Source organism: Pogona vitticeps, chromosome 7 (assembly GCF_051106095.1).
Source record: "Pogona vitticeps strain Pit_001003342236 chromosome 7, PviZW2.1, whole genome shotgun sequence".
Lineage (NCBI taxonomy): Eukaryota > Metazoa > Chordata > Lepidosauria > Squamata > Agamidae > Pogona > Pogona vitticeps.
In genome coordinates, this window is record NC_135789.1 from 9,889,939 (window position 1) to 9,912,753 (window position 22,815).

Here is a 22,815-nt window from a genome sequence, read left to right on the forward strand (position 1 = left end):
TTATGGTACACAGAAACAAATTTGGGAATATATACATTTCAAAATGGATTTCTTCTTCAATGTGAATTTTGACTATTGGTCATCAGACTCAAAATAATTCTTTCCTAGGTATTGACACTAGCCTTTTCAGCCCCAGAGGTGAAAGATGCACAGGTAGTAATCCCTCCCTCCTTCCCTTGTAAGTTTTGAGTAATCTTGTTGCACCATCTATTCTTGCCTTGTGGCTCCTGGTCCCACCTGCAGCAAACCAGCCTGTCTCTTTCTAGTCTCCTAAGCTGAAACAAACAGCACATTAAAATCTGGAGGCCAGGTGGTCCATATTCTGGAAAACCTGGGTTTTCTGACCTGTCTCAATTTTACAGCTTCAGGAGATCTGCTGTTTCTCTTGCTTTGCATTACTTTATCTGTAATGGTTATTGCTTTGCATAGATTATTCCAGATTTGTTCCTCAGTTTTGGAGCGGGGAAGAATTAATTGTTGTTACAAAAGTTATTCTCAGTTGCTTCAGATCTTTCTCTTTTCCCCCTAGCCATTATTGCAAGGACCACAAAAATATCTTGGAGACACCTAGTTCATAAGGAATGAAAACTTAAAGAACAAACAAACAAAAAAATAGATTGCTGAAATACAGGATTCTCTAAAAAGTTAGATATCCTGCTTCCTCCGATAATAGACAGCAAAGAGACAATGGACTGTTTCAAGAAGAATGGAACTCCCGTTATCTGGACAGTAGCAGTGTGTTTGCTTGTCCATTTGCATATGAATTGCTGTAGAGACTGTTTGTTTCCCCTTTCTAGAAATTGTTTTATTGTCTTAGCTTCCCTTCTGATTAAGAGACAGATCCCAGGTTTTTTTGATTCTGTTTTTCCCCCTTCCCAAGAATGAGCACTACACTAACGAGGCTATATTGTAGACAGTCTTGGTCTTGATTAATGAGCGTGAAGAGTCACATCTAAGTTTTAATGTTTGTGTGCTGGAGCTCCTGTAATTTAGGAAGCAATAATGACCTGGAGGGTAAGCCTTGTTGATTTGTCAGAAACACAGTGGCTTTTCAGAGAGAGAAGATGAAAGACTTTAATATCCAGCAATCACTCTGGGGCAGCTTTCATTTTTATTAGTTTATGACATACTGCTGAAAATTACCACTCCCCCTCCTCAGAGTGCATCAGTAGCACAGGTCCAAAATGCAAGAGCATTTAAGTTACTGCAGCTGAAATTTTGCACTGATGCCAGTGTGTTGGAATGGGGAAAAAAAGAGGGTGCTGTGTTTTGTTCTGGGGGGGTGCTGGGTTCAAGAGCCACCACTGCTATTTCATTGCTAATTCTCCACACTAGCTTCCCATTGTCCAATACCAGTGGTTGGGGCTGGATTTAAGGTGCAAGCCCCCTACTGTCCAAGGCTGTAGCTGGGACCGAGTTGTAGCTTCTGGATCTAATAACCAGATACCTCTTAGTGAAGTCTGATAGAGCCAGGCTGAAGAGGGTCCTCTCACAAAAGCTGCTCCTCTCTCTCTCAGGCCAGCTGGACACGTCTCTAGCGCTGCCATTGCTGCCTTCAACACCTCTTCTGGGTTGGTGTGGACTTCCTGGTTGAGACTTTGCTGTATGGTTCAGCCACTGTTACAGGGGTCCTTAGTAGAGGGAAGATGGCACTCCCTTGCCACAGCCCCTACTGAGAGCAAAGCTGATCCACTCTCCTGTCTAGAAATCTTGGAAGAGCCCACGCCAGTTCTCTCTTGAGGGTGCAAAAGACTTGGGGTAGTTCCTCCCATGCCTCTGAACATCTTTCAGGTCCCCCCTCCTCGTCTTCCTCCTTTATCCCTGGACCCCTGCCACTCAACTCCTTCTGTATCCTCTCCTTCCGGTTATGGGTCTTCCTCCTCCTCCTTGCTTCTGCCCAGGTACCATTCCTGCCCCTTTTATCCTCATGCTGCCTTGTTGCTAGGGTCTCTTGAGTAGACCTCTGGGGATGGGGTGCAGGACCAAGATGGACAGCCTGAGGTGTCCCCCTTACAGCTGGTAGTCTCTCAGAGATGATTTAGCTATGGATTCCCTGCTTTAGCAGGTGAATTGCACTGGATGCCCTGAGCCCCACTCTACAGTTCTCTGACTACAATGAACAAACATGTGTGCATGTATACATAAAGCATGTTGCTTCGTATTTACTATACTTACTAGTTTCTGCTTCTCTGTATTTTAACTTGTCATTTAACTTATATCTTAATACATTTGAGCCTCGTGGCGCAGTGGTTAAAACGCTGTACTGCAGCTAAAACTGTGCTCACGACCTGGGGTTCAAATCCCAGGTAGCCGGCTCAAGGTTGACTCAGCCTTCTATCCTTCCGAGGTCGGTAAAATGAGTACCCAGCTTGCTGGGGGGGCAATGTGTAGCCTGTATAATTAAAATTGTAAACCGCCCGGAGAGTGCTTGTAGCGCTATGGGGCGGTATATAAATCCAATAAATAAATAAATAAATAAATAAATAAATAAATAAATAAATAAATAAATAAATAAATAAATAAATAAATAAATAAATAAATAAATAAATAAATAAATAAATTTGTTCAGTTATTTTGTAGGCTCAGGTTTAACGGTATGTTCTCTTATATATTTTATATTTTTATGGTATTTAACTTTTAGCTGCCATGTATGTCTCACATGGAAAGGTGGATTATAAATTTTTGCAAGCTTAACTCATCTATCTATCCACCCGCCCATCCATCTGATTAAATTCTTCAATAGGAATTCAGTCTGGTTTGAGATGTTCTTGAAGCAAACTGTCTTGTGTCCGAATCGTTTGGTTCCTCACTTCCTTTCACCAGCTCACCTATGATAATCTAGCAGCTCACCTCCATGGTCTGTTTGGCTATTGGAAATGTATGTTAGTTAAAAAAATGCTACTTATGATTTAAATGGCAGCGATGATCTCCATCAAGCTGAGGATTTGAGAAGACAAAGAGAAAAGGAAAAAGGCTTAAAATTCATACTGTTCAGATGTTATAGCCATATGATCTGTGGTTGTTTAAGCTCACAAACAGAAACTGTAAACCAGAAGGACTAAACGTGTCAAAATCAGGCTGCACCTCAAGGGATGTAAAAGCACTTGCCTCTTTCCATCTCTATAGACGAATACTTTGCAGGCACTCTGCAAACCCAGTTCCTTGCTTTTTATTTGGAGCACCTGGCCCTTGTTCTCACATGGAGCTGGCATGCCCTATAACTTGCCAGTTCTCATACCAGTTCCCATACCAGCCAAGCTGGAGAGTGAATTCAGGTAGATCCCTAGGCAAAACAGCCAAATGATGACATTATTTGGGGTCTGCAGGAAGCACAGTCCTTAGCGTTGTGCAGTCCTTTTTTAGTGGTGACGTTGATGTCAGTTCTTACATTTAAATTGCTCCTCAAGATGGAGGACGAGGTGATGGAGTTTTAATCTGGCTGTGTAAAGTGTTCTTTTTGGAAACTGATTTTTGTCCTCTTTGGATTTCCCCTAGGGTAATTCCGTGCTGGATAGGAACACCCTCATGGTGCAGGAACGAAGGCTACACGTTGGGGTGCACAATGGTTTCTGTTTTGTGCAGCCCCCACAGGTGGTAGTGGTGGTACCAGAGGCTAAGGTGGCTCAGGGACACACGGGGAGCAGGCGCAGGAAACATGGAGCTCCTGTTAAACCAAGGTGAGAGGAGGAGAGAGTCCCAGACCATGGTGCAGAAATGCTTTGTAGCTTTGTCTATCTGGACTTTTGATTTGTGCTACTCCACTCAGGAGGAGGTAGGTGAAACCAAAGGCTTCAGCAGGGGGAAAAAAATACTTTTTAGCTTCAGCGTAGATTGCCACCACTCTCTTCTTACATACGCTTGGGCTATAGAATAGGAGAGATGAAGTGGTCAGTCCTTCCCAGGATTAGGCTGGGATGGGCTGAGCATCACTTCCAACCCCCGATAAATGAGCAGAGAAGATGAAGATCCCAACATTGGCTCAAGACTCCAGGAGGGTCCAAGACATCACAGAACGACCCATGAAACTTTACAGTGGCCTGCAATAAACTTAGCTAGAAATTTTAAAAAACAATAGGTTGTTAAATCACATAGTGAAGTAAGGAAAAAAAAGCACATATCAACAACACTTTGCAGATCTCAGCATGGAGAGCCGGCAAGTTGGTTGCTCTTCGATCTGATTCACCTTTTCTACAGTTCTTCAAGGACTATTTCTACAACTCTTTAACTATTGTTCCTGCCTAAAATAGTCTGTTCAGGAAAATCGGAGATATTAAAGGATCATTTTGTGCAATGATGAACATGATAAAGGACAAAAATGGGAGGTACCTAACGGAAGCAGAAGACATCAAGAAGAGGTGGCAAGAATACATAGGAATTATACCAGAAAGATTTGGGTATCCCGGACAACCCAGATAGTGTGGTTGGTGACCTTGAGCCAGACATCCTGGAGAGTGAAGTCAAGTGGGCCTTAGAAAGCTTGTCTAACAACGTCAGTGGAGGTGATGGCATTCCGGTGGAACTATTTAAAATCTTAAAAGTTGATGCTGTTAAGATGCTACATTCAATATGCCAGCATGTTTGGCCACTGGCCACTGGTCCCATCACCTCCTGGCAAATAGAAGGGGAAGAGATGGAGGCAGTGACAGATTTTACTTTCTTGGGCTCCATGATCACTGCAGATGGTGACAGCAGCCACGAAATTAAAAGACACCTGTTTCTTGGGAGGAAAGCAATGACAAACCGTGACAACATCTTGAAAAGCAGAGACATCACCTTGCCAACAAAAGTCCAAATAGTCAAAGCTATGGTTTTCCCTGTAGTGATGTACAGAAGTGAGAGCTGGAACATAAAGAAAGCTGACTGCTGAAGAATTGATGCTTTTGAATTGTGGTGCTGGAGGAGTCTCTTGAGAGTCCCCTGGACTGCAAGGAGAACAAACCTATCTGTTCTGAAGGAGATCAGCCCTGAGTGCTTCCTGGAAGGACAGATCCTGAAGCTGAGGCTCCAATACTTTGGCCATCTCATGAGAAGAGAAGGTGGCTCAGGGACAAGGTGGAAAAGACCCTGACGTTGGGAAAGTGTGAAGGCAGGAGGAGAACAGGACGACAGAGGACGAGATGGTTGGGCAGTGTCATCGAAGCAACCATCATGACTTTAACCCAACTCCAGGAGGCAGTGGGAGACAGGAGGGCCTGGCGTGCTCTGGTCCATGGGGTCACGAAGAGTCAGACACAACTAAATGACTAAATAACAACGAAATAGTCTCAGAGTTCCACCTTAATCAATGTCTTTCCATCTCTAGCCTCAGACTTAGAAAAGACATTGCATATACTAGAACAATGGCTCCCAACCTTGAGTCCTCATATATCTGTGGACTGAAACTCCCAGAAGGCTTCACGCAAGTTGTGCTGGCCAGGGTTTCTTGGAGTTGTAGTCCAAGAACATCAGGGGACCCAAGATTGGGAAGCACCGTTCTGATTGTTCACAGGTCCTGACTTTTTCTGTATTCAGAATTAAGCTATTCTGAAAGTCTCCTAGACTGCTCTTCTGTAACCAAGGGCCTTTAAAAAGCCAATACATTACTTACTAGCTTTTACCCTAGTGGATAGTGAACACTTTTATATTGGCCTGCCAGCTAGCAGGAAAACCGATGCCCACATTTTTCAAAGGGCACTCAACTAGAGCAGTTGCTGCCTCTACAGCATTCTTTGAGAGTTTCTAGCTGAGAGACATTTGTAAAGTGGCAAGGTAGTTCCAGCCTCTGACATTTGTCAAGCATTAACAAATTGGATGTCAGGGCAAAGTTAGACACTTCTTTCAGCAGAGCAGTCATTTCTTCCATTTTGGTGTGACACACCACCAGCTGGTAAGTGAGCTTGTCAGTCACCCAAATAATGTGATTCACAGAGACCACAAAGGAGGACAGGTTACTGTCCATAGTTCTTTGAGTAGTCATTTGTGAATTCATGCAACCAACCCATACTCACCTAAGTCTGCCATTCAGGTATATATTGTAAGCTGTGGTTGACTGTGAGAACTGAGAATTACTCAGTTTCCTCCATGGAGGGCATGCAAAGTATGGAGAGTGTGGACTCATGCACAGAGAAACCCCAGTTGTGTGAATTCACAGATGACCACACAAAGAACTACAGTTACAGGTAGGTGACCTGTCCTTTGTTCCACTGTGGTTGGAGGCAAAGGAAAGGTCTTCATGTCTGGGAATATAAACCATGCTGAAGTTAATTGTGTTTTGCTGGCTGACATTTAGTAGTGGAACTTCCTAGCCTCTGAACTGATGGGTTCTCTTCTGGCATTCCTGACACAGCTCGGAGGGGCAGGCGCTTGTCCTACGAAGCCACATCCACTTGACGGAGATGGTCCCTCACCCAGCCTTTGGAGTGGTCTTCTTGCTGGAGTACGTCTTCTCCGTGACTAGTGGGCCAGATGGGAAGGTAGGAGTGGCCTCTGCTTCTGGCTCTTCTGCTCCTTTTTCCAAACATTCCAAAGAAGGTGTCCTCCTCATAGAGTTACAGCTCCATTTTGCCACCTGGGTTTCCCAGTATCTTCTCAAGTTCTTATCTATGCCTCCTTTGTCCCCAAGAGATGTACGATAAAATCTTTCCAAGGGGATAGCCGTCTTGTGAGGAATCCTGTTACAGGCAATGACCTTGTGTCGCTTTAGAGGCTACTAAGTTTTTTTTTCTTTTTTAAAATTGTGTGTTTTGTTTAATTTGTTATAAGCTGTCCTGAAAGGTGTCTCGGCTCTTCAGGCGAGAAGGGTGGAACTTCAGTGGGTGGACATTGATATGTATTTGAAGGTGAAGCCATGGGGAAATGGAAGGGAAATGCAAAAAAGGACCAGATGGGGATGGTCTTTATCAGTAGTAAGGTAAAGGTTCCCCTTGACATTTAGTCCAGTCGTGTCCGACTCTAGGGGGTCGGTGCTCATCCCTGTCTCCAAGCCATAGAGCCGGCGTTTGTCCGAAGACTGTTTCCATGGTCACATGGCCAGCGCGACTAGACACAGAACGCCGTGACCTTCCCACTGAGGTTGCACCTATTTATCTACTCATATTTTTACATGCATTTGAACGGCTAGGTTGGCATGAGCTGGGACAAGTGAGGGGTGCTCCCTACTTTGCGTGGATTCAATCTTACGACGGTGAGTCTTCTGACCTTGCAGCACAGAGGCTCCTGTGGTTTAACCCACAGTGCCACCGCATCCTTTTTTATCAGTGGTAGTTAAGAGCTATTAACATGCCTTGAGGGGAAAGAGATAGTAATCTTGATAGTGGTTGTTATCAGTCATTGAGAAGAGAAAGTACAGTATCTCTAAGCAAGATAAGCAAATGCATACTTCTTTGGTGGCTGAAATTCTTTGTCTAAGAGATGCACCAAGGGTGAGTAGCCTGCAGCCCCTAGAAGTATTTTTGCAGTGGTAGGTTTTTTTTGGGGGGGGGGCGAGGTCCCCTAAGCCACCCACCCACTAAAAATCGAAGAAAGGAAACTATATACAGTATATATCCTTGCCTTATCTTCACAACAGCCCTGTGAGTAAGGTCAGGCTGACAGAGAGAGGGGAGTGACAGGCCATGATCATAAGAGTGAGTTTCATAGTCAAGAGGGGTCTTAAACAAAGGTCTACCCACTACAGTTCCCCACCTCTGATGCTCATCAATTTTATTTATTTATTTATTTAGAATATTTACGTTCTGTCTTATATCTTACAACCTCAGGAAGAAGTACAATATTTTAAAACTATATTTTAAAAATTGAAATATTAAAATCTACATACAAACATAGTAAGAAAAAGGAAACCCCCACATCCTACTACCTTAATCCCTGAAGGCGTTGATGAATAAACATGTTTTAGCTTGGTACCAAAATGAGGTAAATCCAGCCCTAGGAGGAAAGACTGAAAGAACTGGACATGTTTAGCCATGAGGAAAGAAAAGACTGAGGGGAGATAGAAGAGCACTTTTAAAATACTTGAACTGAGCAGAGGGTTGGACTCGATGATCTTATAAGTTCCTTCCAGCTCAATTATTTGATGATTCTATTAATCATGAGGTCAAGTTCCAAATGAATATGAGCTACTTAATCTTTAAAGAGATTTTGTTGGTGATGTTATTGTATCTCATAGCAATTAAACTGATGGTTGGTTGTGGTGAATATTTATTTATATCCAACCTCTACTGGGCTTGTAATCAGAGGAAGAGTGAAACAGAAATGAAGTAGGCTTCCTTTGCGTGGGCTGCTACCACCTGGTGAGAGGGAGATATACTGACTGTGGTGTAGGAAAACTCATTCTGGGTATCATAACGGAAACGACTTCGTGTCTGGAATTTTGCTGCCATCAAAAGGCCATCCCATCTCATACAGCAGTGGTACTTCTGCAGAGCGCAGTGGTGGCTGTGGAGATTTATAGCAAGTCATAAGGCTTATGCGCATTGCACAATATGTTCACATTGATTTTTAAGTCTTTTAAAATTTATTTAAGATGGGTAAGCTGGTATGAAACTTACAGCTACTCTTGACCTGGTGCCAGATGGTTCTATTGTCGCTTGTAAATCTGCCGTAAGTGGCATTGTCTTATTGGAGGACTGGCACCTCCTAAACAACTGTGAAATTGATTTGGGGGTGGGGAATATCTTCCATAATTGGGGTATGTTAAATGATGTTGTTAAAGGTATTCTCAAAATATATGAAAGAAATGTTTTGTGGCTGCCTCTCTATCCCTCCCCCTCCGCCCTTTCTCCCTCTCTGTGTCCTCTGATGCAAACATACAGCATCCGTCATTACAGCACTTTTAAGTCCTAGCAAAGGGTGAGGAAGAGTACAGGTAGTAGTGGTGACTGTACAACAGGAGGCGACAGAGACTGACTTAAGTGTTAAAAAACAATCTGATCAAAATCCCACAAGGTGTTCTGATGCCTTATAGCTTTCAGATTAGGTTCTTTGTTTTTCTGGTAGGACATTGAGAGTCCAATGCTTGCCTGCGTTTTGTGGTCTGATCAGTGAGACACGACCTCCACAGGGGGACTGTGTGGCTGAAACACTAACATCTGTTTTTCTGAGAAATCTGGCATGTATGGCCTCATTGTGGGCTTCCCACAGGTGGCTGGTTGGCTTTTGTGGACTTGGGAATCCTTTGAGAGTATCATACCATACAGTTACAGTTCCTCTCAAATGAACTCATCAATACCAAATGGATTGTCTTGAGCAAAAAACTGCCAAACCCCAATGTTTGGGACTTGTAGACAAAGGGAGAGACCTGCCTCAGGCAACAAAAATGACCTTTTTTGGCCATATGTGGCCAATGATGTGAGCTTCCTTCTGTCCCTGCTGGACATTTTCCAAAAGTAGGTAGAATCGAAGAAACGGAAATGCTGAGCATATTTTCCTCAGCCTTTTGCTGTATGGCTAGGTTAATGTTCAGCTCCCATCATCCTCAGCCAGTATTGCTAAGGAGATGCATTGGAATTTAGCCAAAATTCGATTTGTGGATTTTGATGAGACTTCATGCCCTTCCTTGACTGGCTGGAAACAATAGAGAACACCTGGAGCGGCAGAGGGTTGAAGGAAGGACTGTTCTTGTTGCAGGAGCAATGGTATTAGGTGGGATGCTAGCTCACAGCCCTACAAAATATTCTCCCTTCCCCAAACAAAACCAGAGGTAGGATTCAGTAAAATTGTAGTGGCTCCTTCCCCTACCCCCCCCATTTCCCCATATGTTTCTAGGAGCTGTTGCAGCCTGCGAGGGGTTGTGAGGGTGGAAAGTCAGGCACTGAACCCTCAAAAGTTACCCAACCCTGAAAAATCTACAGCATCAGACAGACCATCTCATTTGGTGTTACAGGTTCCCGCTCTTTCACTCCAAATATCACAGATATCCCTATTTGTGGTGAATTAGCAACTCTCAACTTCTGTCAAATTCAATTCTCTGTTTTGTCGAAAAGAAATGTCAGTCCTGGACTGAATTCTGAACTGGCGCTCGATGACTTTCTCCCTTAATTCTTGCCAGTCTTCCTTTCAGCATAACTCAGTTACTAAAGTGCTTTGATTTTCGATTCAAACCTCAAGTGGGTAGCTCCACATTTAGGCACAGACAGAAGTGCCTTAAATGAAGCAGTAGCTCAGGCCAGCATGCATTTTTATTTATCTTGATGAAAGTAGGAGTGCTAATCAGGCAGCACTCAGCTTTTTATTAATGAAATTATCCACCTTAATTTCCTTGCAGTTCAGTCTTGTACATTTGAAATGGTGATCATGTTTGGCTCATTAGCTGTGACTTGCAATAGCACACCCTTCATTGACATAAAATCTTCCCACTTCTTTAGGAGCTGGACAGTTATCTGAGCCCAGTCTTTAAGAAATGCAACACTCAGTGGTGGGGATCCCCCAAACCTGATGCTCTCTGCACAAGATGTTGCTCTGTGACATTGTGAGCTCACACATATTTTAAATTACTGTCTTTTTATTGTGCACTTCCTTTGAGGATCTCAGGGCAACATAGACACCACCCAACACATTTTTATCTTCATGGTCAATGGTGTGTGGAGCCTGTTGTGATTTATAGTATGAGGGGCTCAGAACAGGTGACGGAGCTGAGAATGGCAGGCAGAGCTGGAGGTATGACAGTTCCATTAAGAGACCCATCCTCCATTAATTTGGAGAATCCCATTTTAAAGCCATCTGGACTGGAACCCATCACTACCTCTTGTAGCAGTGAGTTCCATAGTATTACCACATGAGGTGGTAATACATCCATACAATTCTTTAGATCCACCAAGGAAGTATACTTAATTTTTAGAAATACAACACAGTCTGGCCTGATTTGTTTTTCTCAGACTCTTCGTTGGTTGTCTCACTCTTCTTTCTATCCCTTTTTTGAATATGCAGATAACATTTACTTGCCCCTCTGTTCTCCTACCACTTCTCATGTTCTCAAGAATTATGGAGAGAGGTCTCTGAAGTGGAGCTTGAAATTCTCTTAGTAACCTAGATTGCCATTTGTCTGCCTCCTAAGATCTAAATTCATGTAGTGTGCGGCTTGGTTGTCGCATATCTCTTCTTTACCGTTCTGTGGGATGCATCCCCTTCCCTCCCTCTTTTGATTCCTGCTCCCTAGTTTCTGAGTTTGCCCGAGGCAAAGCAGCAGTTGAGGAATTTCGCCTCACCTGCTGACATTTCCCCCATCTCCTCCATGAGTTGGACTTACTGTTTTCTTTGGCTCCACCTGTAGCTCCCAGCATCACTTCAAAATGCCCCCTTTTTGGTATTTTTAATCTCTAAGTGATAACTTTCCTGGCATTCTCCTTGCAAATATTGCCTGCTCTGTTGTATTAATCCTTGGTGGGTTGCCATAGATGTCACATTACATTTGCCTCTGTGCTTAGGAGGATGTTCCTTGAACCGCCATCGTGGTATCTTCAGCTACCTCTCACTTCGCTTTCTCTTGGAAATGGCTTGTGGTTGGTGCCTCCAGTGTCTTGTTTTCAAAGAAAGTGGAAAACGTATTGATTTTCCTTTTCCTTGGCTTTTTCCTTAACCATGGAGTACATCCTATCCATGGTTTTCCAAATACAGTACATTGTAAGCTAGACAAATTGCAGAGTGACAGAGGGAAATACTGAACAGAGAGGGAAATACTGAACAGAGAGGGAAATACTGAACAGAGTGCCAAGAAAATGTAACAGAAACTCCATCTTTCAGGAAGACTATTAGATCTTGCCATAACAATAATTTGTCTAAAAAGACCTTTCCTTTAGTTGAAGACCTTGATGATAATAGCTGGTTTCCCACTCTCACTTACAAGTTTTCTAAAAAGAACCTTCTCCTGAATGAAGACCAAGTTTGTCATTTTCATGGGAACTTTTGTCTGCTGAAGTTGTCAATTAGACACGGAGGTATGAGGAGGTATGTTTAAATAGCCTTTAAATATTTTCAAGAGCAAATGTCATCAAGGAACTCCATCATGTCTGCTATCTGGACAATGCTCTCCCACCCGCCCACCCCACTGACCTTTTTTGCAGCTTCTTGGAGAGTGGTCTGCCTTTGGCTGTATGCCCTCCTATTGCAATCTATATAAGAGATGGGGCAAAAGAGGTTAGAGGGATCTGTCATCTTTTAATTGAGGACTTAATTGGGCTTTTTGTGTGCAGGTTGCAAGTGCCAGCTTTCCCCTTACTTGCTCAATCCATCTTTCACCTCCTTTGCCAGCAGTGAATGAACCCCAACCTCCCCTGGGAGCTACCCCCTCCTCCATTCAGTGGCCTTTCCTGCAACTGCTGTGGAGACAATGGAAGCTGTCAGGCAATACATCAACCTAGCACTTGATTTCCCCCGAGGGTTTCAAAATGGTCCGAGATGTCATACCTGCTCGTCTTGCTTGCTTGATTGTACATCCTGTACGGTAGGAATGAGCAACCTTGTTCCAACAAATGCATTGTCGAAAATATAACAAATTAACTGACTGGGGGTCTCCAGGGAAAGAGGAAAGGCATATGATGTGTTTTCGCCCTAGAGAAAGATTGCCTCTTGTGTTACAGTGATCACAAATATGGAAGGGACTTAATAAGTACTGCTCTCTGCCCTGAGACAGGAAGTCCTACGGCTTTGCAACCTTCCATAGAAAATCTTCAGGGAAGGGCCATAGTTTCTCTGCTGAACATGTCCCATTGGCTCAACTACTTAATTTTTTGTTGCGGGGGACTTTGGCTTAAAGTTTCTACATCTTCACAAGCATATTTTATTCATGTATTTATGAAAAGCAATTATATCCTTCCTGTCTTTAGAAAAGAGGCACCCAAGGCAACTAACAAATTCCAGTAAAAAAAAATTACAAGAAAGCAAAATACATGAAAAGAGTTGCCAAGCAACAGCAGATAAAAGTCAGCCAGGATGCAAACAGCTCATTATATCCTATAACCCCATCCTCTCCCTCTGAATGTTCTACAGAAGCCACATTTGTGCAACACAGTGTAAGCCCATCAACAGTGGGCCTCTTGGGAGGTCTTTATCAGCACTTGGAAGTGGCTTTAAATACAAATGAATATAATGAAGTGTGGAGCAATCCAAAACTAAACAGAGGTGCGATGATGGAAGGGGCATCCAACAGTCATCTGGCCCAACCCCTTGCCAATACAACAGATCTAGAGCCAAAGCAACCCTGGCAGATGGTGCTTTTAGCTATGTGTTTCAAAACCTCCAATGAAGGAATGTTCACCACCCTTGGAAGCAGCACATCCTACCATAAAACAGCTCCGACTCTTAAAGAGGTTCTTCCTAACATTTGAGCACAATCTCCTTGCTCATCATTTGAATCCGTTACTTTGAGTTCTACCCTCTGGAGCTCCATCTTTCATCTTCAGGTATTTGGAGTTGTCTCCCAGTCTTCTCGAGGCTAACCACAGCCAGCTTCCTGACCATGTTCCAGCTTGTCCGTGTCATCCTCTGTAAAGTGCAATGCTCAGAGCTGGACCCAGTGTGTTGGGTGATGTCTTGCCAAAGCAGAATAGAGTGGTACTATTCATTCCCTTGATCTGGCCATCTGTGGCCTTAGCATTTTTGGCTGCTGCATCACCCTGTTGATTCACTGTTAGTTCGTGGTCTTCTAAGACCTCTTGGGGTTAGCTGAGACATGTTACTTGTGATATGAATAAATGTAGTGAGGTGCTAACATCCTTGATGACTGAACAGCAGTTGAATGTTGCCCTGTCTCCCAGGGTCCCAACTTACTACAGCATTCGGCCTGAGCATTTTGACTTGAGACGATTAACTATGGTACGTTCTGGATAGAGGGGGACCAGTTCTTCTTCGTGGTCTCTGTGAATCACACCCTGGGTAATCCGCCCCTATATGGATCCTCATTGGAAAGTTCTACAGCTTCTGCAATAGCAAAAAAACACATTAGAATAAGGCCCCTCCACCCTTGTATAAGTACCTTGGTGCCAAGGCTCCCCTTTCAGTTTCTTTCAACTGCCACATTCAGAGCCTCATAGTTCTGATTCTGTGAGTAAAACAGAAAGAGAGTTCTTCCAACTTTCTCCGGCAACACATGTCATCACTCCACCATCTCCAACCCTACAAGAGGAAATAAGAAATGTACTCCTCAAAGATGCCATACAATCTGTCTTGCAACACAACAAAGGGTTTCTCTCTTGCTATTTTACCATACCCAAAAAGGATGGAGGTCTTCATCCTATCTTAGAACTACGAGAGTTAAATAAATACATCATTACCACAAAATTCTGTATGGTTACCATCAAATCAATTCTCCCTTTACTCCGCAAAAATGACTGGTTCACTGTCATAGATCTCAAAGACACGTACAGTGGTGCCTCGCATAACGATTTTAATTGGTTAAAAAAAAACGTTATGCGAAACATCGTTATGCGAAACACCATTTTCCATAGGAATGCATTGGAAACCGGTTAATGCGTTCCAATAGGCACGGATTGCCGTCCTTAAACCCATAGGAAACATTGTTATACGATACAATGTTTCCTCCATTGGAATGTATTGTAGCTGACTCAATACATTCCAATGGCTTTGCGAAGTCAATTTTTGCAAAATTAAGTGTGTCATAAAAGGGTCAAAAATGGTTTTAAATGCTTGGATTAGCTTCTGCACCCTCTAAAACGGATGCAAAAGTTAATTTGGCTTTGATCTGACTTTTCGTTAATTAATGGTGAATTTTTCCCCCCAACTTTTGACAGCTGTCAAAATCTGACAGCTCCATTATTTCCTATGGGGGAAGAAAAAATTCACAAAAAATTAATGAAGACTCAGCAACTGTTCTAAATGCTTGGATTCATTAGAGGACCCCCTAAGTCATGTGCAAACCTGATTTGGCTTTGATCTGAACTTTCGTTAATTTATGGCGAATTGTTTTCTCCCCCATAGGAAAACATGGAGCTGTCAGATTTTGACAGGTCCATTGATTCCTATGGGCCGGAAAAAAAAATTAACCATAAATTAACGAAAAGTCAGATCAAAGCCAAATCAGGTTTGCACATGCCTTAGGGGGTCCTCTAACGAATCCAAGCATTTAGAACCGTTTTTGACCCTTCTAAGACGCTTTTTTAAATGAAAAAAGAAACATCGTTAAGTGAAGCAGGGGACCTAAAATCGCATTCGTTATGCGAAGCATGGTCCCAAACTTGGCTAAGCGAAAATCGCCCATAGGAAACATCGTTATACGGGGCATATTATTTTCTAAAAAAACACATCGTTATGCAAATTCATCGCTAAACGAGGCAATCGTTAAGCGAGGCACCACTGTACTCCCATATTTCCATACATCCTTCACACAGAAAATTCCTTCAATTTCATCTAGGATCACAAGCCTACCAATTCAAAAGGCTTCCTTTTGCCCTTGCAACAGCTCCAAGAGTATTCACCAAGTGCATGACATCAGTAGCTGCTTACCTCAGGTTGCAAAAAATTCTCATGTTTCCATATATTGACGATTGGCTCCTCATAGCTCATTCCTGTTGCAAGGCCCAACGAGACACCCACTTCACCCTTACCCCCCTTTGCGATCTTAGTCTCGCTGTCAATGAACAAAAATCAGATTTGAAACCTACAAAGATTATTCATTATATAGGCACATGCATAGATTCCACAGAAGCTCACGCCTTTCTTCCTCCAGACAAGAGAGAAAATCTCATCGCATTACTTCAGGTCTTCACCCCTGATGCTATGGTGCCCGCCTTGACTGTGCAACGTGTACTAGGCACCATGACCCCTATGAATACAGTAGTGCAGCATGTATGTCTCAAGATGAGATCTCTTTAGTTGTGGTTTCTCATCCTCTTTGACCCGCTCACAGATGCTCTTCACATCTTTTATGAGTCACCCCAGAATGCGCCTCCCAACTTCAGTGGTGGCGTTTTCCTCCCAACCTATCCATCGGGTGGCCATTCCGACAACCACAAATACAGGTCACCACCAAGGCCAGCCTCACAGGCTAGGGAGCTCACTTCAAATCTCTCAAAATCCACGCCAAGTGGTCTTCCGGAGAGAAATTGCTTCACATCAATGAATTTGAGCTGTTGGTGGTTATAAGAGCTTGCAAAGCTTTTAGAAATCGCCTCGCTGGCAAGATGGTATAAATTGCCACCAACAACACCACGGTAATGTACTATATTCTAAAACAAGGTGGCACCCACTCTCCAAGTATCCTCTACTTAGCAGTCAACCTCAAGCTCACAAATGGGAGTTAGACCAATCTGCTCCCGAGCTGGCATTGGCAAACACTCCCAAGGAGATGCATTTGTCAGCCAATGGCCCAAGACCCTCACTTACTTTTTTCCTCCGTTCCTGCTTCTCCACAAGAGTGTGGTTCGCCTACAACAAGACAAACCCGATGCCATCATTATAGCCTCTTGGTGGCTGAGACAACCCTGGTTTCCAGTCCTTCACAATCTCTCATCAGACATTCACCACCTCCTACTTATGAGGGGGGAGGGGCCTTATTCTAATGTGTTTTTTGCTACCGCAGAAGCTTTAGAATTTTCTGATGAGGTTCCGTGTAGGTACGGATCACCCAGGGTGTGAATCACAGAGGTCCACTTGAAGAACTACAATTACCGGGTGGGTAACCTGTCATTTTGACAGCCCAAGGACTTGCCACTGGCAACAGTCACTGCTATAAAAAGCTGGGGTCATGAAACTGTTTTCCCTAATAAAATTCACTCCCATTTTTGAAAAATAAACCAAATGAAGTCCTGATCAAAAGCCTCTGCCGGGTTGAGCAAGAGCCCATGTAGTGACAGTGTCCGTTCCAGACTCTGGAAACCTCAACTGAAGTCCCCACTTGGCCAGGACACTCACAAAGAGTGCCTTGGGGCTAGTCAGTTTCTTTCAGCCTGGCCTACCTCGCGGGTTTATCGTGATGATAAGGTGGGAAAGAAGAAAAATATGAATGCCACCTTGAGCTCATTGAATAAAAAGTGGGGTAGATACATAACAAGTGACAGACATTGAAATTGTGACTTTCTGCATGTAAAACAGGTGCTCTGACAAGTAATTGCACAAAAACTTCCTTAGTAGATAAGCTCAATTATTGCTCCCTCCCGCCCCCTCAGCTTTCCCACAGGTAAATATCTCTTATGGCTGTAACAGAATTCGCTGCGGTGCTTTACATGCCATACATAGTCTTTCCTTGCATTGCTATGACTTCTGCTTTGCTTACTCTGATGCACGACAGACATTCTTCCCACATCTTGCAAAAGCTCCTTTCAGACGGCACCTACCACCATCCTCCAGCCAGCTTGCAAGGAACACCTTCTCCCTTTTTACCTTTCTCATTTTTAAGCTAGCAGCTAATAGGCAAAGAATAAATCACCTGGCAGTTATGCAACAGGATTGGGACAATTTGCTTTACTGCACTTCAACTCCCAGCCTCCCCCAGCTGGCACCGCTGCCAAGAGCTGAGCTGTGTGAGGGATTTCAGGAGTGGTAGTCTGAAAAAGTTCACCTTTTGAAGCTCTGATTCCTCCCCCTCTCCAATATCATCTGGTTCTTGGCCAAGATGCTTCATGTAACATGCCACAAATTAAATTATGAAATCAGTTTTCCCTTCCTCTTGAGTCTCTGGCATTAAAAGTTCCCTGCTGGGTTCTGCATACAGAGAACGATAGCCTGCAGGAATGCTCCAGAAACTGCATTTGAAAGCTCATCTCTTTCTCTTTTTCTCTTTTTCTTTTTAATTAAAGAAATTATTGAGGTCATAGCACAGCAAGAAGGCTGATCTAGGGCACATGCTAACACCACAAGGCTGTCTTGGTTCCTTAGCCATAGGAAGCTCATGTGTACAGAAAAGCATTCTTTTTCAAACAGTGTCCAGTATTAGTGCTTGGTCAATGCTTGAATGTGGGAGGCCAGCAGGGAGGTCCATGGATACCTAGATAGTGTCAGGAAAGAATCCTACTTAGAGAGCGAGAGCCGCCATCCAGTGTTAGTAATGCTGAACTAGATGGAGCAAAAGGTCTCACTAAACATACAGTATTCTGAAGTTGCAGGTGAGGAGCAATTGGAAAGTAGTTGCTTCCCCCCAAAAAACAGACTCCCCAGGGAAGCATTCCCAAGTTTAATAGAGGCCCTGGGATACAGGACTTCGGGATTCTTGGCTGGGCTGGGATTTTAGCTTCCAAAGCAGCCTGTGTGTGGCAGAAGCCCCGTAATCTTAAAGAACTTTGAAGGTGTGCAGCATGTTCCCTCTTGCACCATTCATGCAGTTACCTCCTGAAGGCACAGGGCTGGTGATAGGAGTAGGTCCTTTCAGTTAGGCTTTAACTACTCACATTTAAAAGAAGGGCTGGTGTTACACATGGGGGGGTGTCCTTCATTTTCCCTGTTATTACCTGTATAGTAGGAACTATGCAGCTTAATAAATAGTCATTGACTTGACATGAATGCCTCATTATTCCACTTAAGGAAAGTGCCATCATGATACTTGACAATGCATTGTGTAGCGTTCTGCCTTCAAACCATCCAAATAAAAGCTGGGCTGAGGTGGGAGGGATGAATGCTTATTTAAATAAGTGGGTTAAGCAGACAGCAGATCTGGACCAATAGCCAGGGTAGCTCTCAAGACCTGCACAACTAAACAGTTGTCCCAGGTGAAGGGAAAGAAGGAAAGAAAAGAGCTTTTACAGAGCCTCCCCCTCCAAAAAATAAAGTTCACAGGGAAGTTGCACATTAAAAAAAACTCCAAATTTATGTCAGAGCATAAAAATCCACCTTATGGATAAAAGCAGGTTTGTTTATTTTATAAGAGCAGAAAAGCTTTGTGACCTAAAGCTTTATAAGAACAAAAAGGAAGAAAAAGACCATTAATTGCCCTTTCTCTCTGTCCATCTCAATAGTTGACTGTGGCCATAGAGTACGTGGCCTCTTCCTTGCGCTTGTCTTTCTGTTCAGCCTTCTTGGCTCCTTACTTACATAGAGCATTTAAAACATTTAGAATGACAAATGTGATCTACTGAAGCTTGGCTGAACTGGCAGGTATAACATTCTGGAATGCCTCCCTAAATAACCAGATTTTCAGTGTGTTTTTAATGTCTCTCCCCCCCCCCCCAGATTTCTTCGACCTTAGAGAGATGGGGCTGCAGAACAGGTTGGAATGGGGGTTGGCGTGCACAGGGCCCTTGGCTACACATGGCCCACCCCAGTATTCACCCTGCGAAAGTGGATGAATTGTAAGAGGAGGCCATGGCTTTCTTAGCACCCAGTGAGTGCAAGCCAATGAAATGCTCAGTATCCAGAGCTGCTGTAAACCAGCTCAGAGAACAAATATGTACCCACTTCTTTGAGGAGCAGACAGCCAGATTAGCATTCCTCCAACGCATGGACAAGTACCATCCACGGCCCTAATGCCCAGCTGTCTGTGGCTTTACGTTGAACCAAATTAACCCCTGCCCTCCCCTTTCTGGAGGGCAGATAATCTCGAGGCTGATGGCCTTTGAAGCTTTCGTAATGAGCAGTTTACATGGAACCATGAGAAGAACTGCAACGCTGACTCAGAAGTGGAAGTATGAGTTTGTTAGACTTTCCTGGGAGAGCTTCCCAGATGGTCCATTTTGGGAAGAGACACATTTGAAGGGGGGGGGGCTGTTTGAGCCTCTGCCCAGGACCTTTCCTTGCTTGGAGGAGGAGTGTGTCTGTCAAACAAGTGTGAGTGGCAGACTGTCAGTGTTGTCCAGTTTTGGATGACTTCTCAGTCTGTCCCAAAGAAACTGAACAATTTCCTCAAGTCATCCTCAGAGCTACAGTGGCAGAACTAGTGCTAGAGTTTACAGGTACAGAAGACAGCATCCTGGTTGTAAGAGCTGATTCCTGGGCCGATATTTGAGTTGGTAAGTCTTGAAAGACTGAGAGAGAGAGAGAGAGAGAAACAATGACTTGTCCTTTTTTTTTTTTTTTTGCCAAACTGCTATAAAATGTGCATGTATTCCAGCAGGATATAGGAAGCATATACATGGTTCTGTGTATATTTCTTTATTTAGCATAAACCTTTCTATCCATTAAGATCTTCAATGGAGCTAACAAATTATTATGTGCATCTCTGTTACATATTAACTGTGAAATTCTGTGCATGATAACTGAAGTAAATCCTTTTGGAATTGGAATTAACTTCCAAGGCTTATATCCAGTTGCTAATCTCAAGAATGGACCCTGTAGGGGAGTTACGGAATGGTGATTCAATAGTTATGTAAATCGTACTCCATTCAGTGAGTCTGCTCTCATTGGGGTTATCAGTTGGATTCATGCCCAAGGAAGGGTGTCTAGGGATTCAGATTGTAATTTTATATTGGATACTCATCATCCTCTCCCCCTGGCTGAAGTGGTTGGCTGTGCAGGGAGGCAGGGAACCACTGGTGTGTCATGAAAAACAATGGCTGTGTGGCGGGCAGAAAGTGGACCAGCCAGTTCTGGGGAGAGGGTCCAAACAGCCCAGGCACTTGTGATGCTGATATTCGTATTTGCCATCCCTGACAGATGAATACAAATGTCCATCTAATTGTAATGCTTACAAGCCAAGCGCGAAGGCTGTTCTTAAAAAGTACAACTGGTTTTTAAAGCAGCAAAAACCTAGCAGGAGCCAGGTATGTGCCAGTGACCATACTAAGAGGTATTGTCTCCATCTTATACACCTTTGTCCTTGGCAAGAACTAGGGATACAAGTTCTCTTTTGTCTCTTGATCATACAGAATGAGGCAGAACTGTAAAATTATTCTCCTTGTCCCATCAGGGAAGGTGGAAATGTTTTGTAGAGTCCCCAATGAAAGCAGAGAACAGGAAAAGAATGTTTTTGTGCAAATTAAGCTAATTTTGCACAAATGATGCAAACTGCATGAAATGGCAATAGCTACTGCCTTGTTCCATGGACTTCTAGGGATTAGAAGCATTGGAGGAATCGTCATTGTCATCATCTCAGAGCTGCAGAGCTGGAAGTGACCCTATAGATTGTCAAGTCCAGGCCTTGTCAAGGAGGCACAAGTGGGGAATTGAACTCCCAACCTCTGGCTTGCTTACACCTTAAAAAAAATCAATCAGCTGCTGTGTGTGTCCTTGGTTTCTAAAAAGGAAAGGAAACGACTGTGGTACAAAGATTAGAGACCCGGAAGTTGGCACCCTGGGTCACAGTCTGCCCTGACAGGATGAGATGAGAGGTGTTCTGATTCTGTTGAAATGGTAAAAATCATTTTTACTTTTGCACCCGTACCTGTAAGTTAGCAGATACCATTTTATGCAAACCAATGTCCTCTTTTATCCGCGCGTGTGTGTGTGTGTGTGTGTGTGTGTGTGTGTGTGTGTGTGTGTGTGTGTGTGTGTGTGTGTGTGTGTGTGTGTGTGTGTGTGAGAGAGAGAGAGAGAGAGAGAGAGAGAGAGAGAGATGTTTGGCTTTTTTGAGGATGTGTAAGCAGCCAGTCTGTTCTCACAGCAGCCAAGCATTTGCTTCACCATTAAGCCCACCAGCAGGAGAGATCATGCCCTGGACGGCATTTCATGACTCCACTGAAGAGTGATTGTAAAATTGTCAAAAAACCCCTCCAGCAACTAGCACTGAATTAATCAGGTGATGTCTTTGTTTTTGTGTCTGTTTCCCCCTCTTTCCCCCCTTCAGACACCATCAGTTACATCTTTGACAACGCCAGCTTATATGCATTCCGTCCGCTGGGTGGTTTGGAACCCAGGGCTGGTGGCAGGTTCTGTGGATGTGGTCCTTCCATTGCAAGGAGGAGCCCAACATAATCCCTACCATGTTCTGGTCTACAAGACACCCCCAGCCACCATGAGCTCCGAAGAGGTAAAAAGGTGATACTAAACCTGTCTTTTAGGAACTTAAGTGTGAAAGCAACATCTTGCCAGATACCTGGTATTTGAAACTGACAAGCTGAATTAAATTAAAAACTTTGGCCTGCTCCTGCAGCCATGGTCAAAACTATTGGTCCTTGGAAGCCTTTGGCCGTTTCATTTTCCTGGGTTTTTCTGACACCGGCTTGCTGTGGTTAGTTTCCATGCAATAAGTTGGTCTGTCGGTGGCTTTTCATCTCTGTCAAAATCCTCTCTCTCTCTCATTGATGTCAGATATTTGCCAGATACAGTCAACTCCAAGGGCTATGATTGTTAACCCATCGTTAGAGCTGAAATCATGTTGCTGTTCCAGTGACATGATCTAGGTGCACCTTTGTGTCTGAGAAGTTAGACTTCAAATGAAGCCTGTGCTTAGCTCCCAAAGGCCAACCCACAAGGCACAAACACCTAATCTGCAAATTATGGGATCTGGGAAAAGCTTCTGATGTGACAAGCACACTTTCCATCAGTTAAAGAATTCCTTCTTCTATCTATAGGTTATCTGTAGTCTAGTTTTGCCCTTACCTTTGCATCATCAGAGCTAGACACTTGGCCATCCGCAACTGGGAAACAAATAGAAATACGCAAATGAAGGATACATTGCCAAATATTTTGCCAATGAGGAGATTTATGAATGAATGTGTGTAAAACTGGTGCTGTTCAGAAAAAGAGTACTATGTGTTGCTGATATCCATGGTGCAGGCTCTTTAGAGCAGGGGTGAGCAAAGGCGGTTATGGTCCCAAATACAACTCCCAGCCTCCCACCACTGTTAAAAATAAATATTGAAAAAGGTATTGCTGAAGAAGGCCATTTTTGCCCTCTCAGAGATGATGGTAGGGGGATAATTTTGCCCTGTGTTAGGGAGCATACATTCCTAACCTGTAGATAGGGGCCTTTTGAGATTTAAAGTGCTTACAAATATTTGTGGTTCCTGGAGGACATGGGAG

General features: G+C 43.7%; 1 protein-coding gene across 4 annotated transcripts in view; it reads left to right on the forward strand.

Annotated features, from left to right (window-relative positions):
• The window catches only part of NPHP4 (nephrocystin 4), a 106,849-nt gene that overhangs the window by 29,858 nt on the left and 54,176 nt on the right, over positions 1-22,815 (forward strand). For all 4 annotated transcript variants that reach the window (XM_072977752.2, XM_020800015.3, XM_020800018.3 and 1 more), the window contains exons 9-11: positions 3,496-3,677; positions 6,326-6,452; positions 21,638-21,820. In XM_072977752.2, coding sequence (XP_072833853.2) covers positions 3,496-3,677; positions 6,326-6,452; positions 21,638-21,820 — 492 coding nt within the window. The remainder of the gene's footprint in view (positions 1-3,495; positions 3,678-6,325; positions 6,453-21,637; positions 21,821-22,815) is intronic.